Source organism: Oncorhynchus gorbuscha, linkage group LG10 (genome assembly GCF_021184085.1).
Source record: "Oncorhynchus gorbuscha isolate QuinsamMale2020 ecotype Even-year linkage group LG10, OgorEven_v1.0, whole genome shotgun sequence".
Lineage (NCBI taxonomy): Eukaryota > Metazoa > Chordata > Actinopteri > Salmoniformes > Salmonidae > Oncorhynchus > Oncorhynchus gorbuscha.
The window spans coordinates 45,212,869-45,234,856 of NC_060182.1; the positions used below are offsets into that span (position 1 = coordinate 45,212,869).

Here is a 21,988-nt window from a genome sequence, read left to right on the forward strand (position 1 = left end):
CAAAAAAGTTATTTAGTCTGCCTGGGAGCAAGACATCCTGGTCCGTGACGGTGCTGGTTTTCTTTTTGTAATCCGTGTTTGACTGTAGACACTGCCACATACCTCTTGTGTCTGAGCCATTGAATTGAGATTCTACTTTGTCTCTATACTGACGCTTAGCTTGTTTGATTGCCTTGCGGAGGGAATCAAACCTTAAACCTTGAACCTTACACTGTTTGTATTCGGTCATGTTTCCAGTCACCTTGCCCTGATTAAAAGCAGTGGTTCGAGCTTTCAGTTTCACGCGAATGCTGCCATCAATCCACGGTTTCTGGTTTGAGAATGTTTTAATCGTTGCTATGGGAATGACATCTTCAACGCACGTTCTAATGAACTCGCACACCGAATCAGCATATTCGTCAATGTTGTCGTCTGATGCAATACGGAACATATCCCAGTCCACGTGATGGAAGCAGTCTTGGAGTGTGGAATCAGATTGGTCGGACCAGCGTTGAACAGACCTCAGCGCAGGAGCTTCTTGTTTTAGTTTCTGTCTGTAGGCAGGGATCAACAAAATGGAGTCGTGGTCAGCTTTTCCGAAAGGAGGGCGGGGCAGGGCCTTATATGCGTCGCGGAAGTTGGAATAGCAATGATCCAAGGTTTTTCCAGCCCTGGTTGCGCAATCGATATGCTAATAAAATTTAGGGAGTCTTGTTTTCAGATTAGACTTGTTAAAATCCCCAGCTACAATGAATGCAGCCTCCGGATATATGTATTCCAGTTTGCAAAGAGTCAAATAAAGTTTGTTCAGAGCCATCGATGTGTCTGCTTGGGGGGGAATATATACGGCTGTGATTATAATCGAAGAGAATTCCCTTGGTAGATAATGCGGTCTACATTTGATTGTGAGGAATTCTAAATCAGGTGAACAGAAGGACTTGAGTTCCTGTATGTTGTTAAGGCCACACCACGTCACGTTAACCATAAAGCATACGCCCCCGCCCCTCTTCTTACCAGAAAGATGTTTGTTTCTGTCGGCGCGATGTGTGGAGAAACCAGAAACCTGCTCAGAAAGCTCTTGTAAAATGGCCACCAAAGAACTCTGAAAAGGAGAAACTCCTTGAACCTTACAGTTGAGGTCTGAAGTTTACATACACCTTAGCCAAATACATGTAAACTCAGTTTTTCACAATTCCTGACATTTAATAGTAACATAAATTCCCTGTCTTAGGTCAGTTAGGATCACCACTTTATTTTGAGAATGTGAAATGTCAGAATAATAGTAGAGAGAATTATTTATCTCAGGTTTTATTTCTTTCATCACATTCCCAGTAGGTCAGAAGTGACATTAACTCAATTAGTATTTGGTGGCATTGCCTTTAAATTGTTAAACATGGGTCAAAGGAATTTCAAAACCCACCACACCTTCTCCGCTATGCAATCTGGTTACAGATCGCTATCTTAATCGCCATCGATAAGAAACAATACTGTGCAGCCGTATTCATTGACCTTGCCAAGGCTTTCGACTCTGTCAATCACCACATCCTCCTCGGCAGACTCGATAGCCTTGGTTTCTCAAATGATTGCCTCGCCTGGTTCAACAACTACTTCTCTGATAGAGTTCAGTGTGTCAAATCGGAGGGCCTGTTGTCCGAGCCTCTGGCAGTCTCTATGGGGGTGCCACAGGGTTCAATTCTTGGACCGACTCTCTTCTCTGTATACATCAATGATGTCGCTCTTGCTGCTGGTGAGTCTCTGATCCAGACTCACACAAACATCTCCAATCCAAAGTTAAATCTAGAATTGGCTTCCTATTTCGCAACAAAGCATCCTTCACTCATGCTGCCAAACATACCCTCGTAAAACTGACCATCCTTACCGATCCTCGACTTCGGGCAATGTCATTTACAAAATAGCCTCCAAAACCCTACTGAATAAATTGGATGCAGTCTATCACAGTGCCAGCCGTTTTGTCCCCAAAGCCCCATATACTACCCACCGCTGCGACCTGTACGCTCTCGTTGGCTGGCCCTCGCTTCATACTCGTCGCCAAACCCACTGGCTCCAGGTCATCTACAAGACCCTGCTTGGTAAAGTCCCCCCTTATCTCAGCTCGCTGGTCACCATAGCAGCACCCACCTGTAGCATGCGTTCCAGCAGGTATATCTCTCTGGTCACCCCCAAAACCAATTCCTACTTTGGCTGCCTCTCCTTCCAGTTCTCTGCTGCCAATGACTGGAACAAACTACAAAAATCTCTAAAACTGGAAACACTTATCTCCCTCACTAGCTTTAAGTACCAGCTGTCAGAGCAGTTCACAGATTACTGCACCTGTACATAGCCCATCTATAATTTAGCCCAAACAACTACCTCTTCCACTACTGTATTTATTTATTTATTTGTTTATTTATTTTGCTCCTTTGCACCCCATTATTTCTATTTCTACTTTGCACATTCTTCCACTGCAAATCTACCATTCCAGTGTTTTACTTGCTATATTGTATTTACTTCGCCACCATGGCCTTTTTTTGCCTTTACCTCCCTTATCTCACCTCATTTGCTCACATTGTATATAGACTTATTTTTCTACTGTCTGTTTGTTTTACTCCATGTGTAACTCTGTGTTGTTGTATGTGTCAAACTGCTTTGCTTTATATTGGCCAGGTCGCAATTGTAAATGAGAACTTGCTCTCAGCTTGCCTACCTGGTTAAATAAATGTAAATAAAGCATTTTTTTAATAAAAAAAATTCCGGGTAGCCTTCCACAAGCTTCCCACAATAAGTTGGCCCATTCCTCCTTACAGGCCTGGTGTAACTGAGTCCGGTTTGTAGGCCTCCTTGCTAGCACATGCTTTTTCAGTTCTGCCGACAAATCTTTTAAAGGATTGAGGTCAGGACTTTGTGATGGCCACTCTAATACCTTGACTTTGTTGTCCTTAAGCCATTTTGCCACAACTTTGGAAGTATGCTTTGGGTCATTGTCCATTTGGAAGACCCATTTGCGACCAAGCTTTAACTCCCTTACTGATGTCTTGAGATGTTGCCTCAATATATCCACATAATTTCCCTTCCTCATGATGCCATCTATTTTGTGAAGTGCACCAGTCCCTCCTGCATTAAAGCACCTCCACAACATGGTGCTGCCACCCCCACAACATGATGCTGCCATCCCAGTGCTTCACGGTTGGGATGGTGTTCTCCGGCTTGCAAGCATCCCCCTTACTCCTCCAAACATAACAATGGTCTTTATGGCCAAACAGTTCTATTTTTGTTTCATCAGACCAGAGGAAAATTCTCCAAATTGTACAATCTTTGTTCCCATGTGCAGTTGCAAACCGTAGTCTGAATTTTTTATTGCGGTTTTGGAGCAGCGGCTTCTTCCTTGCTGAGTGGCCTTTCAGGTTGTGTCTATATAGGACTCGTTTGACTGTGGTTATCGATCATTTTGCAACTGTTTCCTCCAGGATCTTCACAAGGTCCTTTGCCGTTTCTTCTGGGATCGATTTGCACTTTTCGCCCCAAAGTACGTTCCTCTCTAGGAGACGGAACGTGTTTCCTTCCTGAGCGTTATGACGGCGAAGTATAGCGGTTCCTTGCAGGTTTCTTCACAAGATCCACAGCAAGCACAGCTATCAATGCAGACAGTACTCTTTAGCAGTAACCGATATCCCATGGGAACATGAACTCGTTAATCTTTCCCAAGCAATTCTTTCCCAAGGCTTCACTAAGTCTTTCTTAACAAAATTATAACAACTCTCTTATAAAATCAAATTGGTATTTCCCTTCAAAACTCGGTATGTATGGGTTTTGTTCTATTTTTATTCTTCTTTTATAATTTTTCTTCACCAACAGTCAAAATGTAACATCCATGTCCCTAATCACAAGCTCCTGCCTTGGCAAATAAGACACTCATGCCCTTTGCAACCACGTACCTATGTGAGAGTGGAACCTCAGCCCTCACTAGCATGAAAACTAAATACAGGCACAGACTGTGTGTGGAACATGATTTAAGACTGAGACTCTCTCCAATACAACCCAACATTGCAGAGTTATGTGCATCCTTTCAAACACACCCTTCTCATTAAGCTCACCTGTGGTGAGTTATTCACAATTCTATATGTAAGATGGCTAAATAAAGAGCAAAATTATTGATTATTATTATATTATTATTTGTGCCCTGGTCCTATAAGAGCTCTTTGTCACTTCCCGCGAGCCGGGTTGTGACAAACACTCACACTCATTCTTATATTGAATAAATGTATTGTATAGTGTGTGTGTGGCAGGCAAAAAAAAAAAAAAAACCGTAAGTTACAATTCGATGCATGCACAACATTCAACATTACTGTTAACCAGAGGCGCAACTTTGGTTTTAGAAATGGGGGAGACATAATTATTATTATACATTTTTTATCCAGTCGGATTAACACTCCAAACAGCCTACCCGCCTGCTCAGAGGCGTCCGAATGGTCCTAAAGAAAATAGTTTCCTCATTTTGTATTCCAATGATAAAACTGGGTGGACAAAAATTCAATTTCAGAATGTGGGGGTGAAAGTTGCTCCCCTACTGTCGACAATCCAAGATGGTGCAGCAGTAAGACGTGTTTTGTTTTCGTCCCATGTAAATATTGTCTTTTTCGGGGGGGGGGGGGCTGTATACATCTCAATCTCTTTTTTTCAATTTTCGAAATTAAATATAGCTTTCTGCAACCCGCCTCACCCAATGTGGAACGGATCAGCCATTTTTTTGACCTTATAACTGGAACCTCCTTCAGCACCTATCCAGCTAATTAGCTACTAGTTATTTAGTCATTGTTAGCCTCTGCTAGTGGTCTTCACCCTTAGCTCGGACTCCTGTCGCTTTAGCCTGGATAGCCCGGATAATACCTGCCAGTCTGCACAGCGCGATACCAGCCCTGAGCATATCGGACTGCTTTTTTCCACTACATCACAGGATTCCTGCCGCAAGCTCTGGACCATTACACCAGATCTTCGCAGCTAGCTAGTTGCTACCAAGTGGCTATAGTGGCTAACGCCCTTGTCCAGAAGCATGCACCAGTTAGCCTCGAGCTAGGCCCATCTCCCGGCTAACAAATAAAGTACACCAACAACAACATTTCTCTTGCCAATTGGCCTGGACCCTTTGTCGACGCGGAGCCCCGAGATCCATCACAACTGGTCTGTTGGTCTGCTGTCATAACTCGGCCGGTGTGCTCTCAACCGGCCTCTGCGTCGTGGATCTTTGGTGATGATCCATCTGCTAGCTCCGGCATGCCAGCTCCCTGAACGCCGTGTCTCCCGCTCGCTCAACATAGTAATCGACTACCAAACGGTTCCCTGTTTCATCTATTGCTGCTATGATCACTCTGCTACACAGCCGATGCCTGCTGGACTGTCCATTAACACTGTACTTCATTTTGTTTATTTGTCTGCCCCAGCCACAAACTCAGGCCATGTGTGTAGCTAACTGACCCTCTCTGCCCATTCATCGCCATATACCCGTTGCTGTTGTCCTAGCATTTTACCTGTTGTTATCTCACCAGTTGTTGTCTTAGCTCTCCCAATCAACACCTGTGATTGCTTATGCCTTTCTCTAATGCAAATATGCCTTGTATACTGTTGTTTAGGGCAACTCGCATTATTTTATTTTACTACGTAGCCCCTAGTCCTGCTCAACATGCCTCAGATAGCTCCTGTGTCCCACCCCCCACACATGCGGAGACCGCACCCAGCTTAACTGGCGCCTCCTGAGATGCAACCTCTCTCATCATCACTCAATGCCTAGGTTTACCCCCACAGTACTCGCACCCTACCGTACCCTTGTCTGTACACCATGCCCTGAATCTATCCTACCATACCCAGAAATCTGCTCCTTTTATTCTCTGTTCCCAATGCAATAGACGACCAGTTCTTATAGCCTTTAGCAGTATCCTCATCCTACTCCTCTTCGGTTCTTCGGTTCCTCGGGTGATGTAGAGGTTAACCATCCCCAATTACAACATTTTCCGATCAAGACAGAACTGCTAAAGGGGGCGGAATTGCAATCTACTGTAGAGATATACTATCCAGGTCTATGTCCAAACAGTTCGAGCTTCCACTTTTAAAGATCCATCTCTCCAGAAATAAGTCCCTCACTGTTGCCTCTTGTTATAGACCCCCTCAGCTCCTAGCTGTGCTCTGGACACCATAAGTGAATTGATTGCCCCCCATCTATCATCAGAGTTCATACTGCTAGGTAACCTAAACTGGGATATGCTTAACACCCCGGCCGTCCCACAATCTAAGATAGTTGCCCTTAATCTCACACAAATTATTAAGGAACCTACCAGGTACAACCCCAAATCCGTAAACATGGGCACCCTCATAGATATCATCCTGACCAATTTGGCCTATAAATACACCTCTGCTGTTTTCAACCAGGATCTCAGCGATCACTGCCTCATTGCCTGTGTCCGTTATGGGTCCGCAGTCAAACGACCACCCCTCATCACTGTCAAACGCTCCCTAAAACACTTCTGCGAACAGGGCTTTCTAATTCACCTGGCAAGGGGATCCTGGAAGGATATTGACCTCATCCCGTCAGTATAGGATTCGTGGTTGTTCTTTAAAAGTGCTTTCTTTCCTCGCCATCTTAAATAAGCATGTCCCTTGCAAACAATGTAGAACTAAGAACAGATACATCCCTTGGTTCACTCCAGACTTGACTGCCCTTGACCAGCACAAAAACACATTGTGGCGTACTACACTAGCTTCGAATAGTCCCCGCGATATGCAACTTTTCAGGGAAGTCAGGAACCAATACACACAGTCAGTTAGGAAAGCAAAGGCTAGCTTTTTCATGCAGAAATGTGCCTCCTGCAGCACTAATTCCAAAACGTTTTAGGACACAGTGAAGGCCATGGAGAATAAGAGTACCTCCTCCCACTGCACTGAGACTAGGAAACACTGTCACCACTGACAAGCACACGATAATTGAGAATTTCAATAAGCATTTCTCCATGGCTGGCCATGCTTTCCACCTGGCTACCCCAACCCTGGCCAACAGCTCTGCACCCCCCGCAGCAACTGGCCCAAGCCCCCCCCCTCCCCCCACTTCTCGACAGCTGATATTCTGAAAGAGCTGCAAAATCTGGATCCCTACAGATCAGCTGGGCTAGACAATCTGGACCCTCTCTTCCGCAATTGTTGATTACAAATACAAATACAAATAAAAAGTCCTCAGAAACATGCATCTTCTCCCTTCGGACAACAATAGCACTCTGACCTGAGTGGGCAGGTGCAGTGTCCAGATGTGCATTTCTGATTGGTTGGGAATGGCAGGGCTATGATGGGTGAGGGATAATTTAGGTAGGCTGAGCAGCCAAACTAACGAGACTTAAGGGAAACTGAAGAGACTGTGAGGGAAAGTTGGGTAGAGAAGAGAACAGACTTTTTTTTTTACAGGTATTATGACTCATACTGTGGTACTCTATATGAGAGCCATCTGGCGATCTCAATACATGTTCATAGTTTCAAGGTACAGTATTTTATGTAGACTTCTCCACAGTAAAAAAACAAACATGTTTTTATGACTTCTTGATTGATATTGGTTGGATAAATAGAAGAATGTTTGTGACAAAGAGAGTGAGACAAACAAAAACTCTTACTGAGTATCTATTTATGGCTATAATGAGTACAGGTGTGAAGAGGAGAGGAAAAGAAGAGATAAAAAGAGTAGAGTAGAGAATACAAAAATAAGAGAAAAGAGGAGGATATCATCACTGCATCTTCCTTGACAGGGATCCAGAGTGAGTTAGATAGATGCAACAAGCCAGCATTAACTAGTGTCAATCGATATGCTTCATTACAAATATTTCAGAACAACTTGTGCAAGGATGTAAACCATTCAATCCTGTAGATGAGATGACTAAACTCATCAAAATAATTGTAATAGAGTTTTGGGAACTCTCAACGCAAATCTATTGTCTCTGAGCAGGTCTTGGATATCACTTTCCTTTTCTATTAAAGGTTAAAAAAAAGAGACTGAAAAAAGACACTGTGATAAGTTGTTCTTCATTCAAATGTAATGGATGTTTCCTCAGACATCCACTTCACTTGAAATTAATTGAATAATATGGGAAGAGAAACGTTTTTATTCAAGGTCATATAAAACTATCAGCAAGTTTATCTTGAGTTTGTAATTGATTCTTTGTTCGCTCCACTTCACTGCATGGGGACTTCATATTGTCTGCCGGTCTGCCTGCCTGCTTGCATGCCTGTATGTCTGTGTGTCTGTGTGTCTGTGTCTGTGTCTGTGTGTCTGTATGTCTGTGTGTCCCTCCTTGTGACAGCATCACAAAACAGCATCATCTCAAATGAACTTCAGAGACCTATCCACCTGAAACGTTTAGCTTGAAGTAGTTTCTGTCTCTCATGGTATGGAGATATGGGTAATTAGGTAGAGCCCTCTTAGTGTTACAGTTTTAAGCCTATTATGTCAATTGAGGTAAAGGTTCCAGTTAAATGAATTACACCCCCACGGCATTGTCGCACCTCTCTAGATTAGTCACGGACCACGGTTAATGTTTTCTTGGGCCTCCGTAACGAAACGCCACAGATATAAATGCGCACCTGGTGACGTCTTGTTGCCAAAGGAGAACAGGCAAGGGGAACGAGTTGGTCTACCTACAGAGCAAAGGGGCGAAGACGAACTACAAATGAAAATGATTTCAAATATCACATTTGGCTGTTTATCCGCGCTTGTACTTATGAACTTGGTAGGAGCCAACCCCGTGTCCAATCTGCAGGTAAGCTGGTGCATCATATGCGCAAAACTGTCGATCATTACATTTTTGCAGTTCTTATTCCACCAATTCCCATAGATATGTTTATTGTAGTTGACGGAAGACTGTTTAAAGTGGCTTTAAGTGACATTGCGACTAATGATTCCATGTTTTCTCTCAATTAGAGGGTGATACGGCTTCTGGAGGAGGAAAGAAATGTACCATATAACGTGTCGGAGGAGAGGGAGGTGGATGGGAAAGAGTTGGATACAGAGAAGGCAGCCTTCACCGCGGGAGTGGTGCGTCCTTGGGACTCCGAAGACGCAAGGAATTCCGCGCTGGCGGGAAAGGAGAATGCAATTGCGCGTCTTCTCAATTACATTCTGAAGAACTCCAAGCACCCGTGGAGCCGGTTCAAGAAGGGTGGAATGAGAAGCTGCTTCGGCGTCAGGCTAGAGAGAATTGGGTCATTCAGCGGGCTTGGATGCTAAAGGACAGGTACGGTTATATACTGCGTCAATCCAACCGATGGATTCTCCATTTAAATTGTAGGCTATGTTGGTGTTGAATTGATATTAACATCTCACTTGTTTGAACCATGAAATGAATACATGCAATATTGTTTCTCAAGACCGGCTCCATGTTTTGTGTTGTTTCTACAGGTTTTACTGGCTGTTGATCAGAGCCCAAGAAACTACCCTTACTTGAACTATTCGACAAGGATGAACCTCTTCAACTCAGAAAGTATTGACAGAGTTTACAATGGCGTTTGTGATGAGATTTATTTAAATATGTGGTTTGCATTTGGCATATTGAATTGTTCTTATTTTAAAACTGTACAGACGAATTTTAATTGTCAAATGAACAACAAACTCTTGATATAATATATTATTGTTGTAGGCAATGTATTTATCTAGGTCTATTTATTTTCTTGAGAAAAAAAAATGTATACTCAGAGACAGTAGATTGCACGGTGAAATAAATATTTTGCATAATACGTTTCTCTCTCATTTTTACAATCTTTGTCTGGCATACCGAGACTTCGACACTTCACTTACTTCAGTGAGGAGAGGGTATGGGGGGGGGTACATCCGAAAAAGCGGCCCTTGACCATCCACGTGCATGCGCCTATCTTTAATAGTCATATAGAACTAGTACAGAGTATCCACCACACCAGAACAGCTAACATGACCTTATTGGCAATAATAAATACATTTTATAACATCATCATCATAACTCCCAACATATATAATTTTTATTTAAAGGTGTTACACAGGATTTTGGGGAAAATGTCCATTGTAATTTCAGAAAATGTCCATAATATATCTGGCGTTAATAGTGGAATGACAGCGTTTGACAGTATTACTTACCCGCCAGTGTTGCGATTGGCTGTGATATTTGACCGTTGAATTCTCCCGCGAGAGCCACATCTGATGTCAAACTGGGAAAGCGGTACTGACTTTGTAGCTGTGTTATCTAGTGGAAATCGCTCACTTACTGCTTGCGGAAATGTTCACTTAATTCCAGTTTATGTGAGAAAAGAAGCACAACATCGTGTAGGGTTTCATTGTACCATTCAAATATTTTCAAAAAAAACAAAAATATAGTTTTTACAACTGTTTTAAGTTGTTTGAAGCTGGTGTACCAAAACCCGAAAGTAACTTTTGTTTTGGTCCATCAGCTTCAAACAACTATAAAAACCATATTTTTGTTGGTGAAAATATATTTTACATGAGTTTGATGGTACAATAATTCCCTACATCAGTGGTTCCCAAACTTTTTATAGTCCTGTACCCCTTCAAACATTCAACCTCCAGCTGCATACCCCCTCTAGCACCAGGGTCAGCACACTCTCAAAAAAATGTTTCCATCATTGTTGGCCTGCCACACACACACACTATATGATACATTTCTTAAACATAATTTTTGTCACAAAACAGCTCATGGGAAGTGAGATAGAGCTCTTATAGGACAAGGGCACAAATAATAATATAATAATAATCATCCATAATTTTGCTCTTTATTTATCCATTTTACATATAAAACTTTATTTGTTCATCTGAAATTGTGAATAACTCACCACAGGTTAATGAGAAGGGTGTGCTTGAAAGGATGCACATAACTCTGCAATGTTGGGTTGTATTGGAGAGAGTCTCAGTCTTAAATCATTTCCCACACACAGTTTGTGCCTGAATTTAGTATTCATGCTAGTGAGGGCCGTGAATCCGCTCTCGAATAGGTACGTGGTTGCAAAGGTCTTAACAGCGCGATTTGCCAAGGAAAGATACTCTGAGAAATCTGTCAGTGGCTTCTGATTAAATTCCATTTCCAAAAAACTGCTTGTTGCAACTTTGATTAAAATCTCTTGTTCAGATATCGGTAAGTGGACTGGAGGCAGGGAATGAAAGGGATAACAAATCCAGTTGTTTGTGTCATCCGTTTCGGGAAAGTACCTGCGTAATTGCGACACCGGGATGCTGGTGTCTTAATCTTTTCTTTTTATTGGCCAGCCTGAGATATGGCTTTTTCTTTGCAACTCTGCCTAGAAAGCCAGCATCCCGGAGTCGCCTCTTCACTGTTGACGTTGAGACTGGTGTTTTGCAGGTACTATTCAATGAAGCTGCCAGTTGAGGATTTGTGAGGTGTCTGTTTCTCAAACTAGACACTCTAATGTACTTGTTATCTTGCTCAGTTGTGCACCGGGGCCTCCCACTCCTCTTTCTATTCTGGCTAGAGCCAGATTGCTCTGTTCTGTGAAGGGTTGTAGTAGTACATGGAATAGCCTTCATTTCTCAGAACAAGAATAGACTGTGAGTTTCATTTATTTATTTCTGGATATTTTGAGCCAGGATACATATATTTTTTTAATTTGTTATTTTACCAGGTAGGTTGACTGAGAACACATTCTCATTTACAGCAACAACCTGGGGAGAGGAAGGGGATGAATGAGCTCTTTATTAGGTGACGATAAAGTGCCATGGGATCTTTAATGACCTCAGAGAGTCAGGACACCCGTTTTACGTCTCATCTGAAAGACAGCACCCTACACAGGGTAGTGTCTCCAATCACTGCCCTGGGGCATTGGGATATTTTTTTAGACCAGAGGAAAGAGTGCCTCCCACTGGCCCTCCAACACCACTTCCAGCAGCATCTGGTCTCCCATCCAGAGATTGACCAGGACCAACCCTGCTTACCTTCAGAAGCAAGCCAGCAGTGGTATGCAGGGTGGTATGCTGCTGGTGAATGCTGCTGATGATACAGATACTCAACTAGTCTAATGGACAGTTTTTTTGCTTCTTTAAACCGAACAGTTTTCAGCTGTGCTAACAATTGCAAAAGGGGTTTCTAATGATCAATTAGCCTTTTAAAATTATAAACTTGTATTAGTTAACACAATGTGCCATTGGAACACAGGAGTGATGGTTGCTGATAATGGGCCTCTGTAGCCTTTTTAGATATTCCATAAAAAAATCTGCCCTTTCCAGCTACAATTGTTATTTACAACATTAACAATGTCTACACTGTATTTCTGATCAATTTGATGTTATTTTAATGGACTAAAAATTGGCTTTTCTTTCAAAAACAAGGACATTTCTATGTGACCCCAAACTTTTGAACAGTAGTGTAAGTGAACACTAAATCAATGTAGTTCTCATCATGTTTGCGCCTCTGTGGTCCAACGTATCTTTCTGTCTTTCGGTGCTTTCCCGGGTAAGGATGCAGTAGCTCTTCGGCTGCATCAGATTCACAAGTGACTGTGTCCATGCTAGCTGGGCTAACAACAAATGTAGAATTACTGATGCTAGCATTGGATGTGGCCGTGGAAGCAGAACAACATCTGTCATCGACAGGTGCAGGTGAAGTACTGCTGGTAGTAGCAGTACTACCAGTAAATTTGGTATGTGTCTCTGGACGCGGTCCTTACTTTTTTAACCATTTATCCATTCTCGAGCAAATGGAATGAGCAGCAGCTACGTTTGGCAACATACAGATCTTAATTATTTGACTAGACTAACTGTATTTGACATTGTGTTGTTATTTCGCTGAACACTAGACGGTTTAATTTTATTTTTGGCAGTGAAACGAGGCTACTCAGGTGACAAAAAAACCTCACCTAAATGTTCATGGAAACTATAAATGGACTGTATTTTTTAAAATGTTTTTATTTTCTATGTGAATCACATTTTTCTTTGGCGGCATTGCGTGTACCCCAGTTTTGGAATACCTGTCCTAGATTATTCAGTGCTTGTAATCTCACATAAATTTAAATTGAACAGTGTAGAATTTTAGAAATCAGGAAATGACCGAACGATTTCCACTAGATAACACAGCCACAAAGTCAGAACCGCTTTCCTAGTTTGACAACAGATGCTGCCAATCACCACACTGTCAGGTAAGTAATACTGTGAAACACTTGCATTCCACTATTAGTGCCAGATATACACACAGTGTACATTACACAACATTAAGAATACCTTCCTAATATTGAGTAGCACCTGTCCTTTTGCACTCAGAACAGCCTCAATTCGTAGAGGCGTGGACTCTACAAGGTGTCAAAAGCGTTGCACAGGAATGCTGGCCCATGTTGACTTCAATGCTTCCCACTGTTATGTCAAGTTGTCTGGATGTCCTTTGGGTGGTGGACCATTCTTGATACACACAGAAAACTGCTGAGAATGAAAAACCCAGTAGCGTTGCAGTTCTCGAAACAAACAAGTGCACCTGGTACCTACTACCACATACCCCGTTCAAAGACACTTTCTTCTTTTGTCTTCCCCATTCACCCTCTGAATGGCACACATACGCAATCCATGTCTCAATTGTCTCAAGGCTTAAAAATCATTGTTTACATACAAAGAGCACAATACATAGAAAACAATCACAATGGTCATCAACATTTCCTCGATCAGAGCTTTAAACTCAACAAGCGATACCATATAGCGATGAGAAGCCTGTTGCAACCTCCTTCTCACCAATCACCAACACAACACCGAATACTCAGTCTACAATTGATTCTAGAGCGCATAAGCATCTCCAGTCCAAATAATGGTCCAAACTAAATCTTATCTTAAAAGGAAGTCGGCCCGGGCGCCGCACACAACCAGGCTCCCTTATCACTTACTGTCAAGGCAATGGAATGTCAAGCTGAATTCTGTCATAACATGCAGTCCTTCATAAGTAGGCCTACTGTCCAAACCACAGTGCTCTATATAAAAAGGCGACCTGGTCATCCCGTCATTAAAACACTGAAAGGGATATCCGAGACGCCTCAAAAAGACAGTGGGGGGTTCGTTATTGGAATGGCGAAATTGCATATTTTCCTTGGATATATCGTATTAATAACGACACTCAGTGTGAGCTGTGGAACTCCATATGCCAGTCGGAATGTTCAAGAGTTGGAAAATCTGAAGGTAAGACACCCTACTACAGTAAGAACCAGCTCAGATACATAACATAGAAAATCAAGTACATTTGAGTTCTTAGAATTGTTTAATTTCTGTAGACTTATAACAACTTTTAACGAGGTGGCATAGAGCATATATTCTATAGCATCTATAAGTTCTATTATAATCACCTTTCCAAGTAATGTGTTATGACCGTGTGACATTAATTCATGCCGTTTGTTCACTTATAGGATCTGATCCAGCGGCTCGAGGACAAGTTGACCGTTAACGAGGAAAATTACGCTTATCCATCTGAGTCTGAGGATGTGGACACAGCTGAGATGGAGGACATTGAGTACTCGCCCACGGCGATCCGGGGGCAGGAAGAGAGAATGACCATGAACGCACCCAACAGAATTGCCCCTGAAAGCCCTGTGGTGTCACGCCTGAAAGATCTCATCGGTTTGACAAAAACGGCCAAATCGTTCAACAGCTGTTTCGGTAATCGGATTGAGAGAATCGGCTCGTGGAGCGGACTGGGGTGCAATAACGTCAAGACTGGTACATCTTTTACGGCAATAACTTGAGTGGAATGCCTTAAAAAAATACATATTTGCTCAAGAATGTAGTAGGCTACGATTTAGACAGTCAGCCCTAATCTTGTTTCCAGTAATTGGTATTTTGACCAATAACATCAGACCTTTTCACATCAGATCTTTTTCAGCACTGATCTGATTCAACCCAAAAGGCCAATCAGTTTTTTTTTAAAGATCAGAATTGGGCTGCCTGTCTGAACACAGCCTTTGTGTGGAAAAAGTACATAGGGCCTAATTTGCTGCTAAAATGTATACATACAATGTATTGGTTTTACGCACACAGAATAGATTTTACGCATTGCTCTGCCTATTGTTTAATAGAATATAAAGGTTGTTACAAGATCACACACGCATCAATATTAAGTCCTTTGTACTACAATTTAAGGCTATATGACTTGAACGTATGCTTGGTGATGTTTGGCTAATGATATAACCACAAAAAATGAATTAAACAGTGATCATTATATTCTTTTCAATTGTATTTGCAGGTAACAAGAAGAGAATATTTGGGAACTGAAGAACAATGGAGGCTACCCTTTCATGGACATCTCGAAACTGCGTCATGTCTGACCTCTGTGGAAATCTCCATCCTATTATGGAGAATTCATTTTTTTTCTGTCAAATAATATATTTATTTGATAAACTAACGTATATTAAATAATTTTGATATTAAATCATACAAAATTAAATCTCTTAATTTCAGTGTTGGCTTGGTCAGTGAGAATTAGACATATGCACATTTGATTTCTACTATGAAAAAGGAATATATGATTGCTAATTGCACACCAGAAATAGCCGATATAATGCATTTGTTATGTTGGACGCCTGTACAGTTTTGTTCACTTGTGTGTATAAAATCAATGTATATGTTTGATGATGTTTGGAAATGGTATTATTTATAATAAACTATTAGAATAGAACACTTTGTTTTCTTGTCATCAACATATATTTATTATGAATTCAAGACATTATAGCCTACCAGTTGTCACATTAGGCTAGTTGTTGCACAGAGAGAAAGACAATGAGAGAAATTCAAGTCATACTGACAATGAACTACTGCAATTCAAATAGTTTATGGACTAAACCAGCTCTGCAATGCCAGCACATTAGGTCCAAATAATATGAGGATTATTATAAGAAAACAAATTATCAACAATATTTAGCATTCTTGTAGACAAGTAATATGACACCGTTAATCAATTTCTTCTCATCATAAACTCAACTTTTGACATTGGACCAGAACATTGGAAAGACTCCCATTGTTTATTATAAAAAAGAAAGTTATTGACACTCTACAAAAGTCAATGTAAGTTCAGGAACAAGAATGTGGCAGATGCAGTAGCCTATATTCCACATCGATATAGCACAATCTAAAAAAAAATCTAACTGGCAACATTTAAATCTATATGGCAGGTCTGTAGAGAGAGCATTACCCCAGGGCCCAGCACACACCCCACCATAGACAAACACACACACCCCACCTTAGACACACACACACACACACACACACACACACACACACACACAGGTTGAGATGGTGATGTGAATCCAACATATACATTGTTTTATTTGTAGTCTAACTGGAATAAAAGCCAGACTAAGTCCGTGGCACAGATGGAACTATCCAAACAGAAGATACATCTCCTTCAAATGTTGATATTTGGTTGCATCAACAACCAAACACAATTCATTATCACTAAACATCATTACATTTGAAGTCTTGAATCCTGGATTGAATTCAAACAATTGATGTTGATGACTTTGCAAATGCTATATTAGGCCTAAATAGTATCATTGATGATTGATACATTTTGGCCATGTTTGCTCTGTTAATAAGCCTACCCTTTGGAATGACTTTGACAGCAACAGTGACTCTATTTCATTTTTTAAGAGGATGTCTCAACAATCATTCTCAAGATAGCACATAGGTAATAATACATGTCCTACCTAAGTGGGCTGGGCATGGTTAAAACCGTAGATGGGAGACCAAAGAGTAGGTGAAGATAGACCAATTCTCCAGTAGGCGTTGACCAGCCTATTGTTTTTGTTTCTAATAGTGGATTACGTTTAAAATCTGACATTGTCACGATAGATTGACAAATTAAATTGACTCAACCAGTTTGTGCTCAGTGGGAGGTGGTTAAGTGAGAACTTGATAATTACTTAATAATTAATATAATCGACACTTTTAGAAGTCTAACATTAAACAAGGCACAAGGTCTGTCCTCAATGCTAGACAGCGGCCCACTGTTGGCAAGGCTTAGCCTATGACTTTCAGTATGCTACTCAATGTGAAAAATCTCTTACAATATGCAAGCCAATCTATGAACGTATGTTTCCAAACAAAGGATTGAACTGACTAGGTCATGGGTATGCCCCATTTATCTAGGAAGACAATGCTTTAAAAGGAGTCATTTCCGACAGCTAGTGTTATCACAATCAGGTGTCGGCATGCAACACCAATTCTTTGCATAACTGTGCGGGTCAGACTAGATATAAAATACCCTGGCGTAGGTGTGTAGAAACAACGACATTTGAATTGCAAGGAAAATAAGCTTTACACACAACTTCGACTTCGCTGAAGAAGAAAGAGAACAATGCGGCTCTCCAACAGTCCTCTTTTTGGCCTTGTTCTCCTGTTCTTAAATCTGCCGCTGAGCAGCGCGTATCCTGTCTACAACGGGTTACTGACCAATGATGACATGGAGGTCTTAAATGTGAGTCCCTTATAGGCTATACAGCCTCATATTTACCTTTGAGGGAGGTTTTGTTCCAGACATATGAAGTAGTTTATAATCCCTAGACGTTGAAGCCCAAGGGTATCATTAAAACTGTTTGTTCAAACTTGTTTTTGACATTGCAGGTACTTCTCCACCGACTTCAAAAGTCCTTTCCTGAGCTGAGTGGGGTTGAGCGAGTCTCCACAGAAAAGTTGGATGATGTCACTCCCGAAGACATGGCAATGGTTGCAGAGGATGAGAGAGAGCAACCACAAACAAGACCGGACAAAGCCGCCACAAGAGACTTCCTGTCAGCTCGGGACCTGAAAACTGTCCGAAATGACTCAAGATCAAAGAGATACTCGGGCTGCTTCGGGCGAAGGATGGACCGAATCGGCTCAATGAGCTCTCTTGGATGCACCACGGTTGGCAAATACAGTGAGTTTTAGTTCAGGTTGAGATGGTATAGGCTACTGTGCATCAGATACAGTCTCTTAACCAAATAGTGTCCAAGTAGTTCACTCTAAAACAGTGTGTATAAGCTGTCTGGTATCCATTGTGAGAGTTCTAATGTTGAGAAACAAACTTATGTTGTTAATATCTTGTTTTGTCTATTTTCAGATGCAAAGACAAGATGAAGTCTTACACACAACCTGGAACAGCAACGTCATTACTTACCAAATGGTATTCTTATTTATAGGCTATGGGCTACCTATTTATTTGATTATATTTATTGAACTTTGTTTATTGACAATATATTTATTTGAACTGATTTAAGATGGTGTACAATAAATGTTTACAACTGCGCATAAAACATTGTTTTGACTGGTTACTTTATTGCCATCCATTAAGAAAAATAAATTATTGCAAATTACAGAATGCCTTAGTCATTATAAGCTCAGGCTGAATATTCAATGAGGAAAATAACAAGATGTGAAGTTTGCCTAAACCTTGGGGTGGCGTTCATAGATCTATCATACGGCAAATTGAGTCAGGTGCATGTATGAATTGGGATGACATAACCATAGCATACTAACTAACTCACAACGGACCCTTAGGCTACAGAGTGACCCTCACAAAACAATAAACCCTCACAGAACAATAAATTACGAGAGAAGCAAAGAAAAACTACTTGGCGCAAAGTAAAATCACAAGGAATAAACCTCAAAGCTACTGTTATTTCAGCACTAAGGAGAGAGAATGTTCCGAATAGGCTACCATTCTGCGAAACAGTCCAGACGTACACTACATGACTAAAAGTATGTGGACACCTGCTCATTGAACATCTTATTCCAAAATCATGTGCGGACGTTGCTTCCAGAGGCAGTTTGAAACTCGGTATTGAGTGATGCTAACGAGGACAGGTGATTTTTAACGATACGCGCTTCAGCACTCAGCAGTCCCATTCTGTAAGCTTGTGGAGTCTACCACTTTGTGGCTGAGCCGTTGTTGCTCCTAGACGTTTCCAATTCACAATAACAGCACTTACAGTTGACCAGGGCAGCTCTGGTAGGGCAGAAATGTTACAAACTGATTTGTTGGAAAGTTTGAATCCTATGACGGTGCCACGTTGAAATCCACTGAGCTCTTCAGTAATGCCATTATACTGCCAATGTTTGTCTATGGAGATTGCATGGCGGTGTGCTCAATTGTATACACCTGTCAACAACGAGTGTGGCTGAAATAGCCGAATGCACTAATTTGAATGGGTGTCCACATACAGTACCAGTCAAAAGTTTGGACACTTACTCATTCAAAGGTTTCTTTATTTTTTACTATTTTCTACATTGTAGAATAATAGTGAAGAGATCAAAACGTTGAAATAACACATATGGAATCACGTAGTAACCCAAAAAAAGGTGTTAAATCAAAATATATTTTATATTTGAAATTCTTCAAAGTAGCCACCTTTTGCCTTGATGACAGCTTTGCACACTCTTGGCATTCTCTCAACCAGCTTCATGAGGTAGTCACCTGGAATGCATTTCAATTAACAGGTGTGTCTTGTTAAACGTTAGTTTGTGGAATTTATTTCCTTCTTAATGCATTTAAGCCAATCAGTTGAGTTGTGACAAGGTAACTTACCTGGTGAAATAAGGGTAAAATAAAAATGTTTAAAGTGCAGTCGCGAAAACCATCAAGCTCTATGATGAATTTGGCTCTCATGAGGGCCGCCACAGGAAAGGAAGACCCAGAGTTAGTTTTGATGTCCAATTCACCCCAAAGGTGTTCAATGGGGTAGTTTAGAAAAATAAAATAAAAACCTTGAATGAGTAGGTGTCCAAACTTTTGACTGGTACTGTACTTTTGTATATATAGTGCATTTTAGACATATAGCTTTATATGGTTCAATTATTATATGATTTACACTGTCGACCATTCCTGGACTCTGCCCAGTTCAGACCTTCCGGAAATGCACACTTTATCTCAACATTGTACCAAGTGGTGTGGGTCATCATTACTGATAACCTGACCCGGGCTTAGTTACTGTATGCTGTCCAGTGATAAGGCAGCGTTACGTTTTAGGAACAAATGACGTATCTTCACAGTAATGCCAAAAATTCAAATCCCTTTATGAGTCATGAGGGTTATCGATTTGGATAGGACATGAGATAAGGTCTTGTCTTCTTATATGGACTCTTCTATGGGGCGGCAGGGAGCCTAGTGGTTAGTGTTTGGCCAGTAACCGAAAGGATGCTAGATTAAAACCGAGCTGACAAGGTAAAAATCAGTCGTTCTGCCCCTGAACAAGGCAGTTAACCCACTGTTCTTAGGCCGTCATTGTAAATGAGAATTTGTTCTTAACTGACTTGCCTAGTTTAATAAAGGTTAAATACATTTTAAAAACGGAGCACCCAAGATTGTCATCCATATATCAGCCAATGTCCAACAAACGTCACCTTAACAGATAACTCACATGCTTTACGTTAACACTGATAGGAGGGGCTGGAAACCGTTGTCATAACATGACTTATTCACAAGTAGCGTATTGATGAGTGACTCAAATGCCACCACTCAAGGTGAATGAAGTCATTATGGCCTCTCTCGTTTGGACCATGCAAGATGAATACTCCATGAAGGGGGTCCACACACTCAAATGAAGAGATGTAAACTGTTTTTTAAGGATGCTCAAAGCATTGTCAGTGTTTCCTCCGTTTAATTTGAAGTTGTGGATTGTTCACCATATAGCAAAAAGGTTATAGAACGTTCAATGAGATGGTACTTACAGGCTTTCTATGACTATACCTAACATGTACCGATTATAGTGCATGTTTGCATTGTCATTATGTCTTATGATGTCTCTATGTACATTATTTTTGACAAGTCGGCCAGTATGATGCAATACAAATGTACTAAAGCCTAAAACAGTATACTATTCTAACCTGGAAAAAGGTTCCATTCATAAACCGTTTTTTTTTGTTGCCTTCTATATATAGAGCAGCAGAACATGCTTTTAACCCACTGTGGTATAGTCAGAGTTTGGAGCGAGAGCAATTCTAATTATTTGTGTGGCGGATGCGTTCCCGGCAAAGCACGCCATGTCTGAGCTCAGGCCCCAAAGACCTACCATGAGTATCAACACACACACACATATCAGCCATCACCCAGCCACCACTTAAAATTACATTTTTACTAGCAGCCTTATCAGACAGAGGTGTCGGAATGCACTTCAGACAATCCACAAAATGATGAGCCACTGACACCAGACCGTCTCCTCTGTATGTGTGTGCGAGCGTGTGTGTTTTGTCTATTTAAGAGAAGGCCTGGCGAACAACTTGCCTTAGCACTAACAAACCACAGCCTAAATGGAATCAAGCATGGTGAGGACTGCCGTCTCATGGGGACTTCTGCTCCTGCTTTGTCAACAGACGCTGGTGGCGGCCCATGTGTTGGGCAGACCATACCCTGAGAGCGACTTGGCCCAATTGAAGGTAGGTAGTTACTAGTCGTCTCTGTTGATGTAGGTCAGGTACATTGATTTATTGTCCCTGGGAGACTTTATAATAAAGTTGTGTTGGATTCAATTGATGGATGGTGGCCCGAGGTGTTGGACAACTTTTGTGATGTAATAACAGCTAGTCAGAAAGAAAATGTCTGACCTAATATGCGCTTTTCAAAACTGTCTTTTGTGTACAGTATCTAGAGTTATATTGGAATGGTTTTTTTGTATTTGAGGTTAAAAATTAGTTGTTTTTTACAGCCTTTATGTCAATGGATTAAGGAAATGGATTGTCTGTGATAGATGACTCTAACGGTGCCCAGGATACTGTAACTACATCAAGTAATGAAACATCATGACATGTCCACATAAATTCCCTGTTCTACAGAATCTACTGGAGCGATTCGAGGAGACCTTGGCTGCAGTGGCCACAGCAGATGACCCTGCAGTGGACTACGAGGGCCCCAACCCAGAGCCTGAACACAGTAAGGCTAGCCCAGAGTGGGACAGGGCTCCAGAGAGGCTCTCAGACGTCCGGGAGCTAGCTGCAGACGAGAGCTACAGCAGGGCCCAGAGTCAAAGGAGCAGGCTGCAGGACCTGCTCATGGCC

The 21,988-nt window shown here is 41.5% G+C and overlaps 4 protein-coding genes across 4 annotated transcripts in view; all 4 read left to right on the forward strand.

The window, feature by feature from the left end:
- Positions 1–8,617: 8,617 nt before the first annotated feature.
- nppal (natriuretic peptide A-like) lies at positions 8,618–9,735 on the forward strand. Its single transcript, XM_046364437.1, has 3 exons — positions 8,618–8,762; positions 8,924–9,236; positions 9,401–9,735. Exons 1-2 carry the CDS (start codon positions 8,673–8,675, stop codon positions 9,227–9,229), a joined length of 396 nt encoding a protein of 131 aa, XP_046220393.1. The 5' UTR covers positions 8,618–8,672; the 3' UTR covers positions 9,230–9,236; positions 9,401–9,735.
- A 4,217-nt stretch (positions 9,736–13,952) lies between these two features.
- Positions 13,953–15,638, forward strand: LOC124045185 (ventricular natriuretic peptide-like). Its single transcript, XM_046364438.1, has 3 exons — positions 13,953–14,149; positions 14,374–14,683; positions 15,207–15,638. Exons 1-3 carry the CDS (start codon positions 14,039–14,041, stop codon positions 15,233–15,235), a joined length of 450 nt encoding a protein of 149 aa, XP_046220394.1. The 5' UTR covers positions 13,953–14,038; the 3' UTR covers positions 15,236–15,638.
- Positions 15,639–17,221: 1,583 nt separating this feature from the next.
- On the forward strand, positions 17,222–18,246 carry LOC124045186 (brain natriuretic peptide-like). Its single transcript, XM_046364439.1, has 3 exons — positions 17,222–17,435; positions 17,582–17,876; positions 18,060–18,246. The coding sequence occupies exons 1-3, from the start codon at positions 17,316–17,318 to the stop codon at positions 18,074–18,076; spliced, it is 432 nt and encodes a 143-aa protein (XP_046220395.1). The 5' UTR covers positions 17,222–17,315; the 3' UTR covers positions 18,077–18,246.
- A 2,962-nt stretch (positions 18,247–21,208) lies between these two features.
- The window catches only part of LOC124045187 (natriuretic peptides A-like), a 1,645-nt gene continuing 865 nt past the window's right edge, over positions 21,209–21,988 (forward strand). The window contains exons 1-2 of the mRNA XM_046364440.1: positions 21,209–21,370; positions 21,767–21,988. The exon at positions 21,767–21,988 is cut by the window's right edge and continues 865 nt beyond it. Coding sequence (XP_046220396.1) covers positions 21,245–21,370; positions 21,767–21,988 — 348 coding nt within the window. The 5' untranslated portion in view covers positions 21,209–21,244. The remainder of the gene's footprint in view (positions 21,371–21,766) is intronic.